Source organism: Tiliqua scincoides, chromosome 6, assembly GCF_035046505.1.
Source record: "Tiliqua scincoides isolate rTilSci1 chromosome 6, rTilSci1.hap2, whole genome shotgun sequence".
NCBI classification, from domain to species: domain Eukaryota; kingdom Metazoa; phylum Chordata; class Lepidosauria; order Squamata; family Scincidae; genus Tiliqua; species Tiliqua scincoides.
Window position 1 is genome coordinate 85,984,592 of NC_089826.1, and position 21,175 is coordinate 86,005,766.

General features: G+C 46.4%; 1 protein-coding gene across 1 annotated transcript in view; it reads right to left on the reverse strand.

Moving 5' to 3' along the window:
* The window catches only part of SMC1B (structural maintenance of chromosomes 1B), a 65,804-nt gene extending 44,921 nt beyond the window's left edge, over window positions 1-20,883 (reverse strand). Inside the window, exons 1-7 of the mRNA XM_066632144.1 lie at window positions 20,775-20,883; window positions 17,807-17,995; window positions 14,558-14,670; window positions 12,241-12,444; window positions 10,186-10,424; window positions 7,655-7,913; window positions 7,000-7,140 (exon numbers count right to left, since the gene is read on the reverse strand). Of these exons, the coding sequence (XP_066488241.1) occupies window positions 7,000-7,140; window positions 7,655-7,913; window positions 10,186-10,424; window positions 12,241-12,444; window positions 14,558-14,670; window positions 17,807-17,995; window positions 20,775-20,883 (1,254 nt within the window). The remainder of the gene's footprint in view (window positions 1-6,999; window positions 7,141-7,654; window positions 7,914-10,185; window positions 10,425-12,240; window positions 12,445-14,557; window positions 14,671-17,806; window positions 17,996-20,774) is intronic.
* Between the last annotated feature and the right edge of the window lie 292 nt (window positions 20,884-21,175).

Here is a 21,175-nt window from a genome sequence, read left to right on the forward strand (position 1 = left end):
CAAACCCCTCTCCTGCCCCTCCCCCTGCATCCCCTCTGCCTCACCACTGCTCCCTGTTCAACTTCCTGATACACACAAACCCCTCTCCTGCCCCTCCCCCTGTATCCCGTCTGCCTCACCACTGCTCCCTGTTCAACTTCCTGATACACACAAACCCCTCTCCTGCCCCCCCTGCATCCCATCTGCCTCACCACTGCTCCCTGTTCAACTTCCTGATACACACAAACCCCTCTCCTGCCCCCCCTGCATCCCGTTTGCCTCACCACTGTTCCCTGTTCAACTTCCTGATACAAACAAACCCCTCTCCTGCCCCTCCCCCTGCATCCCCTCTGCCTCACCACTGCTCCCTGTTCAACTTCCTGATATAAACAAACCCCTCTCCTGCCCCTCCCCCTGCATCCCCTCTGCCTCACCACTGTTCCCTGTTCAACTTCCTGATACAAACAAACCCCTCTCCTGCCCCTCCCCCTGCATCCCCTCTGCCTCACCACTGCTCCCTGTTCAACTTCCTGATACACACAAACCCCTCTCCTGCCCCTCCCCCTGCATCCCGTCTGCCTCACCACTGCTCCCTGTTCAACTTCCTGATACACACAAACCCCTCTCCTGCCCCTCCCCCCTGCATCCCCTCTGCCTCACCACTGCTCCGTTCAACTTCCTGATACACACAAACCCCTCTCCTGCCCCTCCCCCTGCATCCCGTCTGCCTCACCACTGCTCCCTGTTCAACTTCCTGATACAAACAAACCCCTCTCCTGCCCCTCCCCCTGCATCCCCTCTGCCTCACCACTGCTCCCTGTTCAACTTCCTGATACACACAAACCCCTCTCCTGCCCCTCCCCCTGCATCCCGTCTGCCTCACCACTGCTCCCTGTTCAACTTCCTGATACACACAAACCCCTCTCCTGCCCCTCCCCCCTGCATCCCCTCTGCCTCACCACTGCTCCTTGTTCAACTTGCTGATACACACAAACCCCTCTCCTGCCCCTCCCCCTGCATCCCCTCTGCCTCACCACTGCTCCCTGTTCAACTTCCTGATACACACAAACCCCTCTCCTGCCCCTCCCCCCTGCATCCCCTCTGCCTCACCACTGCTCCCTGTTCAACTTCCTGATACAAACAAACCCCTCTCCTGCCCCTCCCCCTGCATCCCCTCTGCCTCACCACTGCTCCCTGTTCAACTTCCTGATACACACAAACCCCTCTCCTGCCCCTCCCCCCTGCATCCCCTCTGCCTCACCACTGCTCCCTGTTCAACTTCCTGATACACACAAACCCCTCTCCTGCCCCTCCCCCTGCATCCCCTCTGCCTCACCACTGTTCCCTGTTCAACTTCCTGATACACACAAACCCCTCTCCTGCCCCTCCCCCTGCATCCCGTCTGCCTCACCACTGCTCCCTGTTCAACTTCCTGATACAAACAAACCCCTCTCCTGCCCCTCCCCCTGCATCCCCTCTGCCTCACCACTGCTCCCTGTTCAACTTCCTGATACACACAAACCCCTCTCCTGCCCCTCCCCCTGCATCCCGTCTGCCTCACCACTGCTCCCTGTTCAACTTCCTGATACACACAAACCCCTCTCCTGCCCCTCCCCCCTGCATCCCCTCTGCCTCACCACTGCTCCTTGTTCAACTTGCTGATACACACAAACCCCTCTCCTGCCCCTCCCCCTGCATCCCGTCTGCCTCACCACTGCTCCCTGTTCAACTTCCTGATACACACAAACCCCTCTCCTGCCCCTCCCCCTGCATCCCCTCTGCCTCACCACTGCTCCCTGTTCAACTTCCTGATACACACAAACCCCTCTCCTGCCCCTCCCCCCTGCATCCCCTCTGCCTCACCACTGCTCCCTGTTCAACTTCCTGATACACACAAACCCCTCTCCTGCCCCTCCCCCTGCATCCCGTCTGCCTCACCACTGCTCCCTTTTCAACTTCCTGATACAAACAAACCCCTCTCCTGCCCCTCCCCCTGCATCCCCTCTGCCTCACCACTGCTCCCTGTTCAACTTCCTGATACAAACAAACCCCTCTCCTGCCCCTCCCCCTGCATCCCCTCTGCCTCACCACTGCTCCCTGTTCAACTTCCTGATACACACAAACCCCTCTCCTGCCCCTCCCCCTGCATCCCCTCTGCCTCACCACTGTTCCCTGTTCAACTTCCTGATACACACAAACCCCTCTCCTGCCCCTCCCCCTGCATCCCCTCTGCCTCACCACTGTTCCCTGTTCAACTTCCTGATACACACAAACCCCTCTCCTGCCCCTCCCCCTGCATCCCCTCTGCCTCACCACTGTTCCCTGTTCAACTTCCTGATACACACAAACCCCTCTCCTGCCCCTCCCCCTGCATCCCCTCTGCCTCACCACTGTTCCCTGTTCAACTTCCTGATACACACAAACCCCTCTCCTGCCCCTCCCCCTGCATCCCCTCTGCCTCACCACTGTTCCCTGTTCAACTTCCTGATACACACAAACCCCTCTCCTGCCCCTCCCCCCTGCATCCCCTCTGCCTCACCACTGCTCCCTGTTCAACTTCCTGATACACACAAACCCCTCTCCTGCCCCTCCCCCTGCATCCCGTCTGCCTCACCACTGCTCCCTGTTCAACTTCCTGATACACACAAACCCCTCTCCTGCCCCTCCCCCTGCATCCCGTCTGCCTCACCACTGCTCCCTGTTCAACTTCCTGATACACACAAACCCCTCTCCTGCCCCTCCCCCTGCATCCCATTTGCCTCACCACTGCTCCCTGTTCAACTTCCTGATACACACAAACCCCTCTCCTGCCCCTCCCCCTGCATCCCCTCTGCCTCACCACTGCTCCCTGTTCAACTTCCTGATACACACAAACCCCTCTCCTGCCCCTCCCCCCTGCATCCCCTCTGCCTCACCACTGCTCCCTGTTCAACTTCCTGATACACACAAACCCCTCTCCTGCCCCTCCCCCTGCATCCCCTCTGCCTCACCACTGCTCCCTGTTCAACTTCCTGATACACACAAACCCCTCTCCTGCCCCTCCCCCTGCATCCCCTCTGCCTCACCACTGCTCCCTGTTCAACTTCCTGATACACACAAACCCCTCTCCTGCCCCTCCCCCTGCATCCCGTCTGCCTCACCACTGCTCCCTGTTCAACTTCCTGATACACACAAACCCCTCTCCTGCCCCTCCCCCTGCATCCCGTCTGCCTCACCACTGCTCCCTGTTCAACTTCCTGATACACACAAACCCCTCTCCTGCCCCTCCCCCTGCATCCCCTCTGCCTCACCACTGCTCCCTGTTCAACTTCCTGATACACACAAACCCCTCTCCTGCCCCTCCCCCCTGCATCCCGTCTGCCTCACCACTGCTCCCTGTTCAACTTCCTGATACACACAAACCCCTCTCCTGCCCCTCCCCCCTGCATCCCCTCTGCCTCACCACTGCTCCCTGTTCAACTTCCTGATACACACAAACCCCTCTCCTGCCCCTCCCCCTGCATCCCGTCTGCCTCACCACTGCTCCCTTTTCAACTTCCTGATACACACAAACCCCTCTCCTGCCCCCCCTGCATCCCATCTGCCTCACCACTGCTCCCTGTTCAACTTCCTGATATAAACAAACCCCTCTCCTGCCCCTCCCCCTGCATCCCCTCTGCCTCACCACTGTTCCCTGTTCAACTTCCTGATACAAACAAACCCCTCTCCTGCCCCTCCCCCTGCATCCCCTCTGCCTCACCACTGCTCCCTGTTCAACTTCCTGATACACACAAACCCCTCTCCTGCCCCTCCCCCTGCATCCCGTCTGCCTCACCACTGCTCCCTGTTCAACTTCCTGATACACACAAACCCCTCTCCTGCCCCTCCCCCCTGCATCCCCTCTGCCTCACCACTGCTCCCTGTTCAACTTCCTGATACACACAAACCCCTCTCCTGCCCCTCCCCCTGCATCCCCTCTGCCTCACCACTGTTCCCTGTTCAACTTCCTGATACAAACAAACCCCTCTCCTGCCCCTCCCCCTGCATCCCCTCTGCCTCACCACTGCTCCCTGTTCAACTTCCTGATACACACAAACCCCTCTCCTGCCCCTCCCCCCTGCATCCCCTCTGCCTCACCACTGCTCCTTGTTCAACTTGCTGATACACACAAACCCCTCTCCTGCCCCTCCCCCTGCATCCCGTCTGCCTCACCACTGCTCCCTGTTCAACTTCCTGATACACACAAACCCCTCTCCTGCCCCTCCCCCTGCATCCCCTCTGCCTCACCACTGCTCCCTGTTCAACTTCCTGATACACACAAACCCCTCTCCTGCCCCTCCCCCTGCATCCCGTCTGCCTCACCACTGCTCCCTGTTCAACTTCCTGATACACACAAACCCCTCTCCTGCCCCTCCCCCCTGCATCCCCTCTGCCTCACCACTGCTCCGTTCAACTTCCTGATACACACAAACCCCTCTCCTGCCCCTCCCCCTGCATCCCCTCTGCCTCACCACTGCTCCCTGTTCAACTTCCTGATACACACAAACCCCTCTCCTGCCCCTCCCCCTGCATCCCGTCTGCCTCACCACTGCTCCCTGTTCAACTTCCTGATACACACAAACCCCTCTCCTGCCCCTCCCCCCTGCATCCCCTCTGCCTCACCACTGCTCCGTTCAACTTCCTGATACACACAAACCCCTCTCCTGCCCCTCCCCCTGCATCCCGTCTGCCTCACCACTGCTCCCTTTTCAACTTCCTGATACACACAAACCCCTCTCCTGCCCCTCCCCCCTGCATCCCCTCTGCCTCACCACTGCTCCCTGTTCAACTTGCTGATACACACAAACCCCTCTCCTGCCCCTCCCCCTGCATCCCCTCTGCCTCACCACTGCTCCCTGTTCAACTTCCTGATACACACAAACCCCTCTCCTGCCCCTCCCCCCTGCATCCCCTCTGCCTCACCACTGCTCCCTGTTCAACTTCCTGATACACACAAACCCCTCTCCTGCCCCTCCCCCTGCATCCCGTCTGCCTCACCACTGCTCCCTGTTCAACTTCCTGATACACACAAACCCCTCTCCTGCCCCTCCCCCTGCATCCCGTCTGCCTCACCACTGCTCCCTGTTCAACTTCCTGATACACACAAACCCCTCTCCTGCCCCTCCCCCCTGCATCCCCTCTGCCTCACCACTGCTCCCTGTTCAACTTCCTGATACACACAAACCCCTCTCCTGCCCCTCCCCCCTGCATCCCCTCTGCCTCACCACTGCTCCCTGTTCAACTTCCTGATACACACAAACCCCTCTCCTGCCCCTCCCCCTGCATCCCGTCTGCCTCACCACTGCTCCCTTTTCAACTTCCTGATACACACAAACCCCTCTCCTGCCCCCCCTGCATCCCATCTGCCTCACCACTGCTCCCTGTTCAACTTCCTGATACACACAAACCCCTCTCCTGCCCCCCCTGCATCCCGTTTGCCTCACCACTGTTCCCTGTTCAACTTCCTGATACAAACAAACCCCTCTCCTGCCCCTCCCCCTGCATCCCCTCTGCCTCACCACTGCTCCCTGTTCAACTTCCTGATATAAACAAACCCCTCTCCTGCCCCTCCCCCTGCATCCCCTCTGCCTCACCACTGTTCCCTGTTCAACTTCCTGATACAAACAAACCCCTCTCCTGCCCCTCCCCCCTGCATCCCCTCTGCCTCACCACTGCTCCCTGTTCAACTTCCTGATACACACAAACCCCTCTCCTGCCCCTCCCCCTGCATCCCCTCTGCCTCACCACTGTTCCCTGTTCAACTTCCTGATACAAACAAACCCCTCTCCTGCCCCTCCCCCTGCATCCCCTCTGCCTCACCACTGCTCCCTGTTCAACTTCCTGATACACACAAACCCCTCTCCTGCCCCTCCCCCTGCATCCCGTCTGCCTCACCACTGCTCCCTGTTCAACTTCCTGATACACACAAACCCCTCTCCTGCCCCTCCCCCCTGCATCCCCTCTGCCTCACCACTGCTCCGTTCAACTTCCTGATACACACAAACCCCTCTCCTGCCCCTCCCCCTGCATCCCGTCTGCCTCACCACTGCTCCCTTTTCAACTTCCTGATACACACAAACCCCTCTCCTGCCCCTCCCCCCTGCATCCCCTCTGCCTCACCACTGCTCCGTTCAACTTCCTGATACACACAAACCCCTCTCCTGCCCCTCCCCCTGCATCCCGTCTGCCTCACCACTGCTCCCTTTTCAACTTCCTGATACAAACAAACCCCTCTCCTGCCCCTCCCCCTGCATCCCCTCTGCCTCACCACTGCTCCCTGTTCAACTTCCTGATACACACAAACCCCTCTCCTGCCCCTCCCCCTGCATCCCGTCTGCCTCACCACTGCTCCCTGTTCAACTTCCTGATACACACAAACCCCTCTCCTGCCCCTCCCCCCTGCATCCCCTCTGCCTCACCACTGCTCCGTTCAACTTCCTGATACACACAAACCCCTCTCCTGCCCCTCCCCCCTGCATCCCCTCTGCCTCACCACTGCTCCCTGTTCAACTTCCTGATTACGGATTTACGGATATGTAAAAAGCAAGGAAAAGGACAACTGCCTTGGTAGAACTGGTGTGCCCCACCCCCCCAATCATTCTTACTTTGGTAACATCTAGAACAGTGTTTCTCAAACTGTGGGTTGGGACCCACTACATGGGTCGTGAGCCAATTTCAGGTGGGTCCCCAGTAATTTCAATGTGGATTTTATTTTTAATATATTCAACTTGATGCTGCCATGGTATGTGATTGCATTTGGGGTAATGTTACAGATTTGTACTTTTAACAAGCTACTATGTATATTCTTTTAACAATAATAGTTGATGGGACTTACTCCTGGGTAAGTGTGGGTAGGATTGCAGCCTAGGATTGTTAAAAATGTTCGTGCTTGAATATGTCACTTCTGATCATGACATCACTTCCGGTGGGTTCTGACAGATTTTCATTCAAAAGAGTGGGTCCCTATGCTAAATGTGCAAGAACCACTGATCTAGAAAATACCTCAATGTCTTTCTGTCTGCGTTGATCAAATGACATCTTTTCTTGATCTGCCCTTTGCTCCCACTGCATTTTTTCCAATTGCTGAGACAATAGAGCTACTTTTTTCCGCACTAGTTCTTTCAGCTCCTTATATTTATTTATCTGGACAGAGGGGATACAAACATTAATTGATGCAAGTACTTAGATAAAGCATTAACCATATCGTATGAATCTTGCAAATTATAGTCCACTGAAGGTACAGTACTTAAAATCCCATTTTATTCCTCATTTAAAAGGATTTTTTTCTTTGTGCACGCACATACAAATTTTGACATACAAAAGGCATGGGTACCATTTCAACCATAAACAAAATTGTTTATTTTTTAAAAAAACTATAGGGACAATATCCCTTCAAATGATTCTGGATTGAATTTGCCTTTTCTCATTCTTATATACTCAACAAGTTTTGCAATTTCAACAGTTTTCCAACAATGACTACATTATACAGCAATAAAAGGTTTTGTAGAGATACAGTATTTGCTATGACTGGTATATTAGGGAAGATTCCAAACTGACTCAAATGGATTCAGTTTACATCTGAAGCTACCCAGGTTAAAACTCGAAGCCACTGCTTTATATGCTGCACATATATTTCTGGGCTTGTATTAAAATTTACCTGACTTTCTTCCAGCAAAACAGCACTCTCACGATGTAGTGTCTCCTCTTCAATTTTTTTTTCAAATGCTCTCCAAGTTTTATCAATATCAGTCAGTTCTGCCTCCAGTTCTTTTATGTTATTTTCTTGCTTAACCTGCTGTTTCATATAATCTCTCAAGACTTTCTTACACTGATCTACTTTTTTGATTTGGTAAGAAGTTTTCTCCTTTGCTTTAATGTACAGAGGTCTCTTTTGATTTAGTAAAACTTCCAAAGACCTAAAAATGGAATATATTTGTTAGCTTCATTTATTTTCTGGAGCAGCTTAATTGTAGAGGCATAGAAGTGCTTGTTTTGTTGAGGTTGGAAAAAAGCATTCTTCCATTATAAACCCTGGACATTCTAACAGTCATACAATCAAAACCATCCACCCAATCAGCTTCAGACTTGACAAGCAGTAACTAGGTTACAGCCTCCACCACTGCTCTAAACCTGATACAGATCAACTGAGACATGAGCAAGATTAAAAAGTTTGAAAATTTAAAAAGAAGGGTCATCACAGAGAGTTTATGGTCTCTTTAATCCAAACATTCTCATCTACTAGAGATGTCATCATTTCAGGTAAAAATTCTGGTTTGTGTTATTTTGAACAAAACCATCAAGTCCTGCTTTCATAGTCTAACGGGACAACTGACCCTTGTCAAGATGTTGCTTGTTTCTCAGGGAGAATTTCTATTGCCCACAAGTGCCCAAAGGGTAGAAAGTTAAAACTACAGGACCTGGTTGTTATAGGAAAAAAATATATGCACTGCATATGCACTGAAAAAGGTCAGAACACAAATGAGATTTTTGTTTTTGTTTTCCCCACCCGTACAATGGAGGTCATTTATGGGAAAACATCTGATGAGTAGGACATTTCAGACACCACATCAACAGATGCAGAAGTTGATGTTTGACTTGTAATCTTTGTATTTAAGTTAAATGACTTCTTGGAGACTGTGATGTACATTATTACTTAAAAACTTATTTTAAAAACACAAAACTAAACACATACACGTAGAGCTGACTCAGGGTCCAATCCTATCCAACTTTCCAGCCCCGGTGCAGATGTAATGCAGCCCCTAAGCAAGGGAACAAATGTTCCCTTACCTTGTGGAGGCCTCCATAACTACCCTCCTACCACAAGATGCAGCGCAAACCCCCTTAGCATGGCTACACCAGGACTGGAAAATTGGATAGGATTTGGCCCACAGACAACAAGCAGAAATAGGAATTTCACAACTTACAGCGCAATCCTATCTTGTGCTGAAAGAGGCAGCCCAGGCCTGCACTGTATCCAGGGCAAGCTAGGGGCCCAAAGTGGCTCAGCCAGAGGCAAGGGGAAACTTGGGGAAACAGTCCAAATGGATCTCCTCGGACGTGCGCCACCGGAGGTGGCATAAATCCAAGGAGAGCGGAGTGACTTGCAGCCGCTCCATGCTGCTTGGGGAACAGGGTTGGGATCCAGCATAACTGCCAGGTCCCAGCCCCGCCTCCCGCTCCCCATCTGCCCTTGTATCAGCTGAGCTCAGTTGACGCAACCCTCCCCATCAGAGTCAGCATGGAGGCTGGATTCAACCTCTGTCGGCTGGCGCACATCCCTGTGGCAGACCAGCCGACTCTAGAGGTGCAAATGTGCTTTACAGCATGTTGCAACCCTCCTGGTTAGGCTCAAGGGACTTGCACCGGCCCAAGGTGCACTCTGGATTGCGCCATTTTCCAGTGGCAATTGCAGGGGCTCTTCTGTATTTTAATTGTTGACAGGCTGGCTGGCGTTCTTGCTTTTTATATGAAAATCCATGGGGTTTGTTTGTTTTTAGATTTTTTAATCATTGTAAATTGTTTTTAATGATTGTTTTTAATGTTGTATTTTTAAAGTGTTGTAAGTCGCCTTGTGTGCCCGTTGGGCAAAAAGGCGGGGTATAAATTAATAAAATAATAATAATATATATATATTTTAAATTATGAGCCCTTTGGAGACAGGAAACCATTGAGTGATTGTATTACGTAAACTGCTTTGTGACCTACTCTGATTCAAAAGTATGTGGGGGGGCCCCATATCTATGGTTTCACTTATCCGTGGGTGAGGTCTGCAGCAACCCCACCGCACATGCCCCCTCTGGAAGCAAGGCGTTCCACAGAGGGTGTTTTGAGCTCCACAGAGGCCGTGTGCATCTACCCACAGCCTCTTTGGGCCTCAAAATAACTCTTCAAACGAAAAAGTTACTTCCAGATTTTCATAAAACTAGAAGTTGTGTTTTTTCATTCTAAGAGTCATTCTTACACTTGCAGAGGCTGTAGGTGAACGCGTGCTGCCTGTGTTCAGCTCAGAACACCATCTGGAGGTGAGGGGAGCTCATCTCCCCTCGCCTCTGGAGGGTGGGCAGGGCATTCCCTTATATCCACAGATTCAGCTATCTGTGAGGGGTTCCAGAACAGAACCCCAAGCAGATATGGGGGCACGCCTGAATAAGTATTCTTGTTAACAATAATATTAAGCTATATACTTACCTTATTTCTTTTTCAATTTGCTGCTGGTTTCTATTTAATGTTCCTAGCACCTTTTTCTTTGCTTTCACTGCATCTTCAGCATGAGAAATGCCTATTTTCTTAGTTTCAATATTCATGGTTTCTGCAGCCAATTTATCGCTGAGAAGATTAATTTTTTGTTCATTGTGATATAACAGGAAAAGCTGCTGCTGCTCCCTACACTCTCTCAGCTCTTTCAACAGCTCCTGATAACGCTCTGCCTGTGAACAGAGTTGAATACAATTTATTTGTTTCATCTGTTATTTTTATCCCTCCTTTCCTCCCAAAGTAGAGTGCTCAATGTGGCATACAGAATAGCTGAAAAACAGCAGAGTGCAAAATAATATGAAATATAACATGGAATAATATAAAACAGCGCAGTAAAAAGCACAGAAACGAAAAACTGAATACAATCACAAAATAAAAAGCAACTAGCTAAGAAGGGAAGGCTAAGGCTAAAAGGAAAGTCTTCTGTTGCATGTATCTCAACTATAAAAGTTCATATTCATGCAATATATATGTTTTGTTTTTTGTTATTTATATATTTTCTCTCTTTCTCTCAATGAAACCAGGTACCATTATAGTTTATCAGTATTATCATCATCTTAGATGTCCTAAACCATATTCTGATTATATCCTTTCGTTGTTGGCAACCTTCAGTCTCGAAAGACTATGGTATGAAAGGTGGTAGTGTCCTCTCCAGTGCGCGAAGCCTGGGTAAAGAAGATATGGAAGATAGGCTGTTACCCATGCAGCAAATCCCCCCTCTCCACGTCGCTGGAATGATCCAATGGAAAGGCAGAAGCCAATACGGTTGGTTCCAGCGGCGTCGCAGGAGTTGCCAGAGCGTGACTGTATACAGCCACGAACTGCCTCAGGGACTCCAGCTCCGGATTTTGCCTCGAGGTTGACTCTTGAAGCTTTTTCCACAACTGGATGTAGCCACAAGGCAGTGGAGGTTTGGGATCAGAGTTTTCCTTCTCTTTGATATCCTTTACTTGCTTAGCTTTATAACAAAGAATTGGCAAAAACTGTAAATGGTCTTTCTGCATAGATATGAAGCAGCTCAACTAGGACCATTTCTAAACAGTTAATTAGGTTTTTTTTAAAATGCACTGCATACACCTCTTTTGTATATAGTCCACAAAATTTTTAGTACTTCCTTGTAAGAAATATCCATTCTTCTGAGGCAACTAGGTTACTCCTAGCCATGAGTGAGCAATTCTTGACACACATGAATACCAACCTAGTATGTTTTTATATTCTCTACATTATTGCTCTCATCCTGGAGCATGGTGGATTGTCAACTAATTATGACTCAAGAAAAATCAAAGCCACATACCTCAGCTTTTGAATCAGAAGAAGCAAGGATATTAGTTTCAACCCAATCTTTGGGATTTCCATACACAGTTCATTAAGATGAGGCTGGGTTAGGGCCTCTGCATCCTTTTCTGTTACAATATTTAGCACAATACTGCACTGTACCAGGAGATGGCCACACATTACACCAGGATGTTTATAATTTGAGGTGCAAGTCACAAATATACAGGCATATATAAATACACGTCAGCACTGATGTGCTGCAAATAACACTTTAAATAAGAGCTCTCTATTAGAAAATTTAAAAACTCCATAACATGATTCATTTGACAACTAATCAGTAAATTTGCAAATTTTTCCCCATTTCATTTTTAAAAACCATTTTGTTTTAAACACTAACACCGAATTAGCTATCAACAGGGAATTCCCCCTCCCCTCCCCCCCAAAAAAAACAAAAAAAACCCCCAAGGCTATACATGCTAGGACAAAATACAGGAGAAGAATACGGTATATTCCCCTAGCAGAATACTGTTGGCTCTTTAAGCTTATATGCAAGATCTTTATAATGCAAAATTAAGAGAACTTTGATTCTAAGTCATGATTCTTTATTGAACACTAACATAACATCGTACCTCTCAATGACCTGAGCAGCAAAAACATGTGTGAAACAGTGCGCACAAAACATTGTGTTGTGTTCTGTGCTATTTTTTGAATTACCTCTTCCTTCTCTAATTTTGCACGTTTGCGCTCAGCTGCCACGTTTTTTTTCTTATTGTAACTGAACTGTGCATCTCCTTCTGCTTTTTGCATACTCTTCTTCTTTTCTGCATATTCAGTAGCCAGATCCCCAGAATTACTAATTTGTTCAAAAAGTTGAGTTCTTTCCTTGGATTTTTTCATTGCAATTGATTCGACCTCGCCCTACAACAGCATAAACACACTAAACAACTACAAGTGGACAAAATGGAAAATCAAAAATAAAGACTCAATTCAGGTGTGAAACCATGGTTATGGAAATAATAGTTTGATGACTGTCCTGATCGACAAATCATGGCTTATGACTGCTAGCATAAGAACATAGGAATATAAAAGCCATGCTGGATCAGTTCCTGTATCGTACAGTGGCCCACAAGATGCCCTAGGGCAGTGATGGCTAACCTTTTAGAGACCGAGTGCCCAAACTGCAACCCAAAACCCACTTTTTAATCACAAAGTGCCAACACGGCAATTTAACCTGAATATTGAGGTTTTAGTTTAGAAAAAACAACTCACACATTAACATCTTTTACCCACTATTACTTGTAACCCTTAATGAACTTTTCCTCTAGAAATTTGTCCAATCCCTTCTTAAAGGCATCTAGGCAAGTTGTCATCACTGCTTCCTGTGGCAAAGAGTTCCACAGACTAATTACATGCTGGGAAAATAACTATTGTCAGGGAGGGGGTGGCTGCAAGACCATGCCACTGCTCATTTTCTCAAACAAGAAAATATATTTTTTTAAAAAGCCCCACCCACAGAAGTGGGCTCTAAGGCTGCAATCCCAGTCACTCTTTCCTAGGAGTAAGCCTCATCAACTCTACTGGGGCTTACTTCTGAGTAGACACGCACAGGAGCAGACTCCAATCCAAGCTTGCAGAACGGGCAAAATTGAAAACGGAAACAAATGCGGGGCAGGTGGGGGTGAAGGGAGAGGAGGAGCAGACTCCAATCCCAGGCACCCTTTCCTGGGAATAAGCCTCATCCACTATAATGGGGTTTACTACTGAGTGGACACGCACAGCAGTAGCTCCAAGGCTGCAATCCCAGGCACTTTTTCCTGGGAGTAAGCCTCATCCCCTGTAATGGGGCTTACTTCTGAGTAGACCCGCACAGGAGCAGACTCCAAGGTTGCAATCCCAGGCACCCTTTCCTGGGAATAAGCCTCATCCACTGTAATGGGGTTTACTACTGAGTAGACACGCACAGCAGTAGCTCCAAGGCTGCAATCCCAGGTACTCTTTCCTGGTAGTAAGCCTCATGGGGCTCTAATGGGGCTTACTTCTGAGTAGACACGCACAGGAGCAGACTCCAATCCAAGCTTGCAGAACACGCAAAATTGAAAACGGAAACAAATGTGGGGCAGGTGGGGGTGAAGGGAGAGGAGGGCAGTGAGCGCAGGGGGCGGAAGGAAGCAGCCCGCCCTCCCAACACACGGGGCTCGGAAAAAGCCTCCGTTTCCTTTAAAGGGACACGCAGCTTCAGCACCCCTCCCCAGGCTGCCTGCTGACAGAGACAGCGCTGAGTGCCCTGTCCGGTACGCGTGCCATAGGTTCGCCACCACTGCCCTAGGGTTACAAAAGGGCGTACATGTATCTTGTTGCTACTCCCTTGCATCTGGTATTCAGAGAGAGCCCACTTCTAAAACCAGGATGACATGGATACTCATTATGGCTTTTAACCTATAATGGACTTTTCTTCCATAAATCTGTTCCATCCCTTTTTAAAGCATTTAAAATCTTCCCCCATCTATGGGAATTCCCCTTCCCCCAACCTTAAGAATTTAGAGCAGCACAAACCACCAATGCTCTTTACTGCAAGGACCTGGGAAAATAACAATATGGATGATATGGCTAAGCCTGGATTTCGATGAACCGATTCCACCTCAAAGACAACACAGCTGTAGAATGTATAAATTTGTTAAGATAGGATATTTAGGTTATACAGAGCTTAAAAGTACTTAAATAAGTTTACAAGTAATACTTAAATGAATTACAGCAAACAAAACAATAAAGTTAGCTCCTAAGTCTTGACTAGCTCTCACCTGTGGAGTACAACTCCTGAGCTTTAACAAAGTGTGGGGCAGCAAACCACAGCACCAATAGCAGTACTGATAGGAATCCTTGGTGGTAGTGATGCTGGGTGTAGGATATCACCAAACAACTAATCAAACCCTCAGCTTTTCTCAAGGGAAAAAAACCTGGTGTCAGGATCATCCCACATAAAGGCTGCAGAGAAGTCTGCCATGATTTGTGCTAATTAAAAACAAACATTTACCTGAAAAACCAGACAATTTCTTGCTCTAGCAATTATGCCAATTTCTTCAAGTTTTTTTGTATATTCAGATCGATTGACAACAGCATCATTGAGACGAAACTCAGAACAATTGCCTAATAGTGAAAGAAACAGCAGAATATACAACCTAAGTATTTTGAAAGATATAAGCTAACATTCAGTCTAATATTTACTTTAAACATTTAAATATTTGAGAGATTAATAAAAAATACATTTCAGCTGTGAACTATTCATATTTGTAATTTTTTTCCCAGAATTAAATTTTTTCCACATCTATAATTGCAAGTCTCTTTTTCATATATTCTGATGCAGCCTATAGCTTCCCTGCTATTTATTATACCAAGCAATATACAGTACTTTTCCAATACTAACAAATTATTATACATTTTCCAATACAGACACTTCTCAATTTACTTGGGGTTTATGTTCTCTGAAATCAGTGTCTATATTAAAAACACTTAAAACTATTTTTCCAATATTTAACCAAGGTAAATTGCATAATGTTAGGGGAAAAGTCATCAAACGCTTATGCTGACGGTTGGCGACTTCTGTTTGCCTAAGATGGCACAGGCAACACAACTCCCAACAGAAACAGCAATGCAAACTTACCACCCAGTGGAGGGGCATTAAGTTCATTGTACGTAGCATGCCAAAAAGCATGAGAAAAAACATCACAGGGCAGAACTACAGATGAAAGCATGGGTGAGAGTATTCAGAAGGATCAGACTGAGGTTCATACAGGAGGGAGAGGTAGCTTTTGTGGCTCAATTGGTGGATGTGAATTCCTTGAGTATTTCTGCCCTTTTCCAATTGGTGTCCCCCTCATTGTATTTCCTTTTTCTACTGTTGTATTTTCTATTTTTTTTTTACTCTATTGTATATAGTATTTTTAAATCTATAAATTGTTAGCCACCTTGGGCATACTGCTTTCAGTGGAGGAACATATAAACATAAGAACAGCCCCACTGGATCAGGCCATAGCCCCAACTAGTCCAGCTTTCTGTATCTCACAGCGGCCCACCAAATGCCCCAGGGAACACACCAGATAACAAGAGACCTGCATCCTGGTGCCCTCCCTTGCATCTGGTATTCTGACTTAGCCCATTTCTAAAATCAGGAGGTTTCACATACACATCATGGCTTGTAACCTGTAATGGATTTTTCCTCCAGAAATTTGTCCAATCCCCTTTTAAAGGCATCCAGGCAAGATGCTGTCACCACATCCTGCGGCAAGGAGTTCCACAGACCAACCACATGCTGAGTAAAGAAATATTTTCTTTTGTCTGTCCTAACCCTCCCAACACTCCATTTTAGCGGATGTCCCCTGGTTCTGGTGTTATGTGAGAGTGTAAAGAGCATCTCTCTATCCACTTTATCCTTCCCATGCATAATTTTGTATGTCTCAATCATGTCCCCCCTCAGACATCTCTTTTCTAAGCTGAAGAGGCCCAAACGCCGTAGCCTATCCTCATAAGGAAAGGCAGGTAGAACTCTTTTAAATAAATAAATAATAAATAATGCGAATCCTCAAGGCAGGCTGAGGAGGAAGGCTGCTGGGATTGGGAGTGGCAACTGATATCAATGGCTGAGAAAGCAATGATGAAAACAAAGATGCCTGTAAGGAAACTAAGCAGAAGTTCAGTGAACACATTTTCTCTCTCTATTTTTTTATCTTCTGGCTTTAGAGGAGACTCCACTCCCACAGGATGATGCCATCATCTAACAAGATTGCTTGTTAGGAACTAATTAGCAGCTAACTGACCATTATTTCAAAAATTGTCAGCCTAAATTAGCTATCTGATATTAATTGGCAAACTGCACTATTTCAAGAACATGTAACTCAAGATCACATTGACCAAGAAGTGTCTGTACAGTACTGACAATATATGCATACTATACAAAAAATATACATACCACCTAAAATAGAATTTTATGTTATTACACAGTCGCAAAATTACTGCAGCTTGATAAAGGGTACTAAACTGTTGAAACATCGGAAGTGCTACTACAAAATTTTGAAAATGAAAATAATTTGCTTGTGTGTTTCTTTACCACTGCAGACAGCAAATATATCAAGTAAATGCAAATCTAACTATTAAAAAATTGAAAGTACAACCCAAAATATTACAAACACACACTTTTTACCTGAGAGCACTGTTACTATTGGAGTGCTGGAAGAAGGATTCAGGGAGTGTCAATATAGACACACTATAGATTATATAGTTACAAAATAGATATAGGCTTCAGTAGCTTAACTTGGCATAAACTTCCTGAAAGCAAATACATACAAAACACCGATTTCTTAGGATCAAACTATACTATGTTTGTACAACAAATGCATACCATGACTCTAAGGGTAACCCAATCCTGAGCTGCCCAGAGCTGGGGGAATCGGCGGCTCCACAAAGGGCTCCCGCCGGATCCAAAGCCTCCCGTGCTACCACGGGAGGCTCCTCGGGAGCAGGGGACGTTCGCCCCCTTCCCCCGGGTAAGGGAAGCAGCCCCGTAATGGGGCTACTCACTTTAGCAGCGACTGTTTGGTCACCGCTAAAGTGAAGGCGCTTGTGTAGGGCGAGCGGATCCGCCTCTCCCCCTCCCCGGAACGCCTCCCCCAACCACGCCCCCATTTCCCGTTCCACAGCCCGGCGGTCAAATAGACTGCTGAGCCACGGAACGCAGGCGCCTGCCGCTTGCTGGCTCAGCGCCGGCCGGAGCTGAGTCAGCTCCGGTGGGAGCCTGGCAGTAAGCCCCGCAAACACGTTTGTGGTCCTACAGGATCAGGCTTTTAGTCTAAATAGGTTGCCAGGAAGGTTGAAGTTGGGCAAAACTGCAGCAGAAGACAAGGGCTTCCTATCTGTTAAATTACAATTTCTCACAATAACCAAACTGGAAAACCAGGAATTACAAATCAGGATTGGTAGGGATCACCTAAACTAGTTTCCATGTCTAGATGTCATGAGAAACTTTGGTTTAACAAATTAGGATTTATTTAGGTATGAAAGAAAGCGGAAAGGCAGCATGCAGGCATGATGGACCCAGATTGTTACATCTGAACTGGGCCATTAAATGAAGATTCCAAGATTATTTCTAACAGCTTTGCTTTCACTGAGTTTTCACATAAGTGAACCTGATAGTAGTGTTTAGTCATACAAATGAACTTAAGAGACTTTTAGGTTTTCAGACATTTATATTTTCAGTATACACTTCATTAGTTGGAAAACACCTACTCACCTCGAATAATTCTTGAAAATGTCTTCTCTTCCCCATTTTCTTCACAGTACACCATTGTCACACCTCCAGTTGATGAAACTGGATTTCCAACATGAGCCCCATGTATCAGTTCTCTAATGTGCTTCACTCTCAAATTAGATGTCTTTTCACCCATTACAAAACAAAGGGCATCCATTACATTTGACTTTCCTTTAAATACACAAAAAATGAAATAATATTGCACTTCAAATATGGAAAACTAGATGATTTCAAGTATCCATATCATCAAGGTAATGGTTCTCAAACTTTGGGTCGGGACCACTGATGGGCCGCAACCTGATTTTTGGTGGGTCGCCAAAGGGTAAAGAAAGATCAGATAACTAATTTCCTCAAGTCCTGAGGCTATTCCAAAATCAGATACTGTAGCTGCTAATTACCCTGGTCTTGCAGTTTGCAAGTACAGTGATGCCTGGCAAGACGAAATTAATTCATTCAGCGAGTCGTTTCATATTGCGAAAATTTCGTCTTGCGAAGCTAAACCAAACAAACCAAAACAAAAAAAACGCAAAAAAATTCATCTTGCGAAGCATGGCCATAGAAAAATTCGTCTTGCGAGTCACCAAAAAAATCGCAAAACGCTTTCGTCTTGCGAGTTTTTCGTTGCGCGAGGCATTCGTCTTGCGAGGCATCACTGTATACGTAAAAATAGGGAGACAAATGTTTGAGGGTCTTTTTTTCTGGTTATTATTATTACTTATAAATAAATAAATAAATAAATAAATAAATAAATAAATAAATGGGATCCATTCCAGGAACACCCTGCAGATATTGAATTCTGAGGTATTGATTCTCTCTCCTGCACAATTGCTAAAGGTCCAGGATCCCCATAGTTGAAAGTTGCCCACCCCTAAGTGTAAGCAGAAGCACTAAGGAACCCATGAAAAGTTACACCACTTCCTATATTCATAAGCCTTGTTACACAATAGATTCTTTTCCCTATTAAATGACTCCTAAGCATTAGGAATACAACACAGAATGTTAGCAATTTCCAATAATCCTGTATAATAACAATAACAATAATAATACTGGTATTTATATACCGCCTTTCTTGGTCGTCAGATTTCTCCTCAGACTTTAATTCAAGACGGTTTACATAGGCAGGCTATACTAAATCCCAGTAGGGATTTTTACAATTGAAGAAGGTTCTGTCTTTCAAGAACCACAACATTTCAGATGGATCTTTAATGATCTGGTATCACATTCTGGCCTCCATTTGCCTCCCACACAGGCTGACAGTGGCCAAAGAGCAGGTGGAATAACTCAGCATAACTCGGCTAGGCTTGTCAGCTGCTTCAAGGTCTCACCGTTCACGGTGCTGGTGGCCTCAAACTGGCGACCTTTGGATGTTATCTTCAGGCAAACGGAGGCTCTACCCTCTAGACCAGACCTCCTGCCCACATAATGTAAGAAACCATATTTATACAACATATCCTGAAGCTGTTATCATGCACCCCAAAGGTTCATGAGCACAAAGGCACTTGCCTTTGTCACATCCTGTATTCTCTATTTTGATCATGTATATAGTGACCATCTATTTAAATGCCTTAATCTGTTTTGGCTTAATTGATTGTAAATTTAGACACCAATCCTATGCATGTCTACTCAGAAGTAAGTCCCATTACAGTCAATGGGGCTTACTCCCAGGAAAGTTTGGATAGGATTGTAGTCACAGAGCCCAATCCTATCCAGTGTTGATGCAACCATGCCAATGGGGTATGTGCTGCATCCTGCAGTGTGGTGGTAGTAATGGAGGCCTCTTCAAGGTAAGAGAACATATGTTCCCTTACCTCAGGGCTACACTGCAGCTGCATCAGCACTGGAGAGTTGGATAGGACTGGGCCGTCACTTATTTATATAAGAGTAAAAACAATAGTTCTAGAATTAAATTTTTTTTTCTCTTTTTTGTGTATGATAAATCACAGCAGGCACAATTTAAAATTCCCTGCCATGTAAATGTCTCTTAAGGAGAGGAGACTGTCTCATCTAAAACTCCGTCTTCTAGTTGCTGCTTTTCCCTCCTCAGTTATAGCACATTTAAATCAAAAGTTTTAAAAAGATGAATCTGTCAATATAAATATTACAGCCATTGTAATTAAAACCCATTTCTGCCTGGCCCATAGGTGTACACATTTGATCCCTAATGTGTATATGCAAGTTGGGCAGAAATGACATACGGCCCAATCCTATCCAACTTTTCAGCACCGCTGCAGCCACAATGCAACCCCAATGTAAGGGAACAAATGTTCCCATACCTTGAGGAGGACTTTGTGGCTGTCTCCCCAACACTGAAAGCAGTTCATACCCCACAGGTGCAGCAGCACCAGCACTGGAAAATTGGATAGGATTGGCCCCTTAATCTATACAGAGACTAACAGCCCAATTCTATGCATGTCTACTCAGAAATAAGTCCCATTAGAGTCAATGGGACTTACTTCCAGGAAAGTGTGAATAGGATTGGGCTGTAAACTATCAGATATATTGTTTATGGAGAATTCTATCATAATTTAGGGGTAGAGTAAGCACTTAAGGAGTGAATATAAATTACCCCTAAGGTTTATTCCAGCCTAATGATTCTGAAATTCAAGTAAGAACAACATTTGAAATTTAATCCAATCCTAAATAAATGACTTTAGATCTCAGGTTTTCAAAGTCAGAGAGCAAGCAACAGGATTTTAAGAACTTTGTATTTTCATCAGTTTTAGGAACAGTCATTAGTCCCACAAAATGAGAAACATTTTCAGGAACTTTCTCCTGGGTGATTATTTAATTCAGATTACTCTATGAGGTATTATTTATACTGCTAAATCAGCTTATGGAACTACAGAAATCTGGCTGGATTATTAAATAATAGATATACTGTACACAATGGGGACAGCAAGTTTGGAGACCATGGCACAGAGGCTATGGAAGAATTGTTTCCATTCATTACCTGAACCATTGGGACCAATGACACAAGTGAATTTCTGGAAAGGTCCAATGCACTGTTGCCCTCGCCATGATTTGAAATCCTTCACCATCAGGAGCTTTAAGTATCCCATCTCTAGATGTGCACAGGGGAAAAGATGAAGAGAGAAAACAATAAGGGGTGAGGAAAGTCTGCAAGTCAAAATATATGTAGATAATACTCCATCCCATTATTAAGTACTAGCTACTAGTCCAAACTTTTTGGCAGGAGGGCCACATTATCTCTCTGACACTCTGCTGTTGGCTGGGAAAAAAGAATTACATTTTAAATTGGAATAAATTTACATAAATGAATATATTAGAGATGGAACTTATACGAATGAATGAAGATCCCAAGATAGTTCAAGGCCTATAAAAGACCTTGCG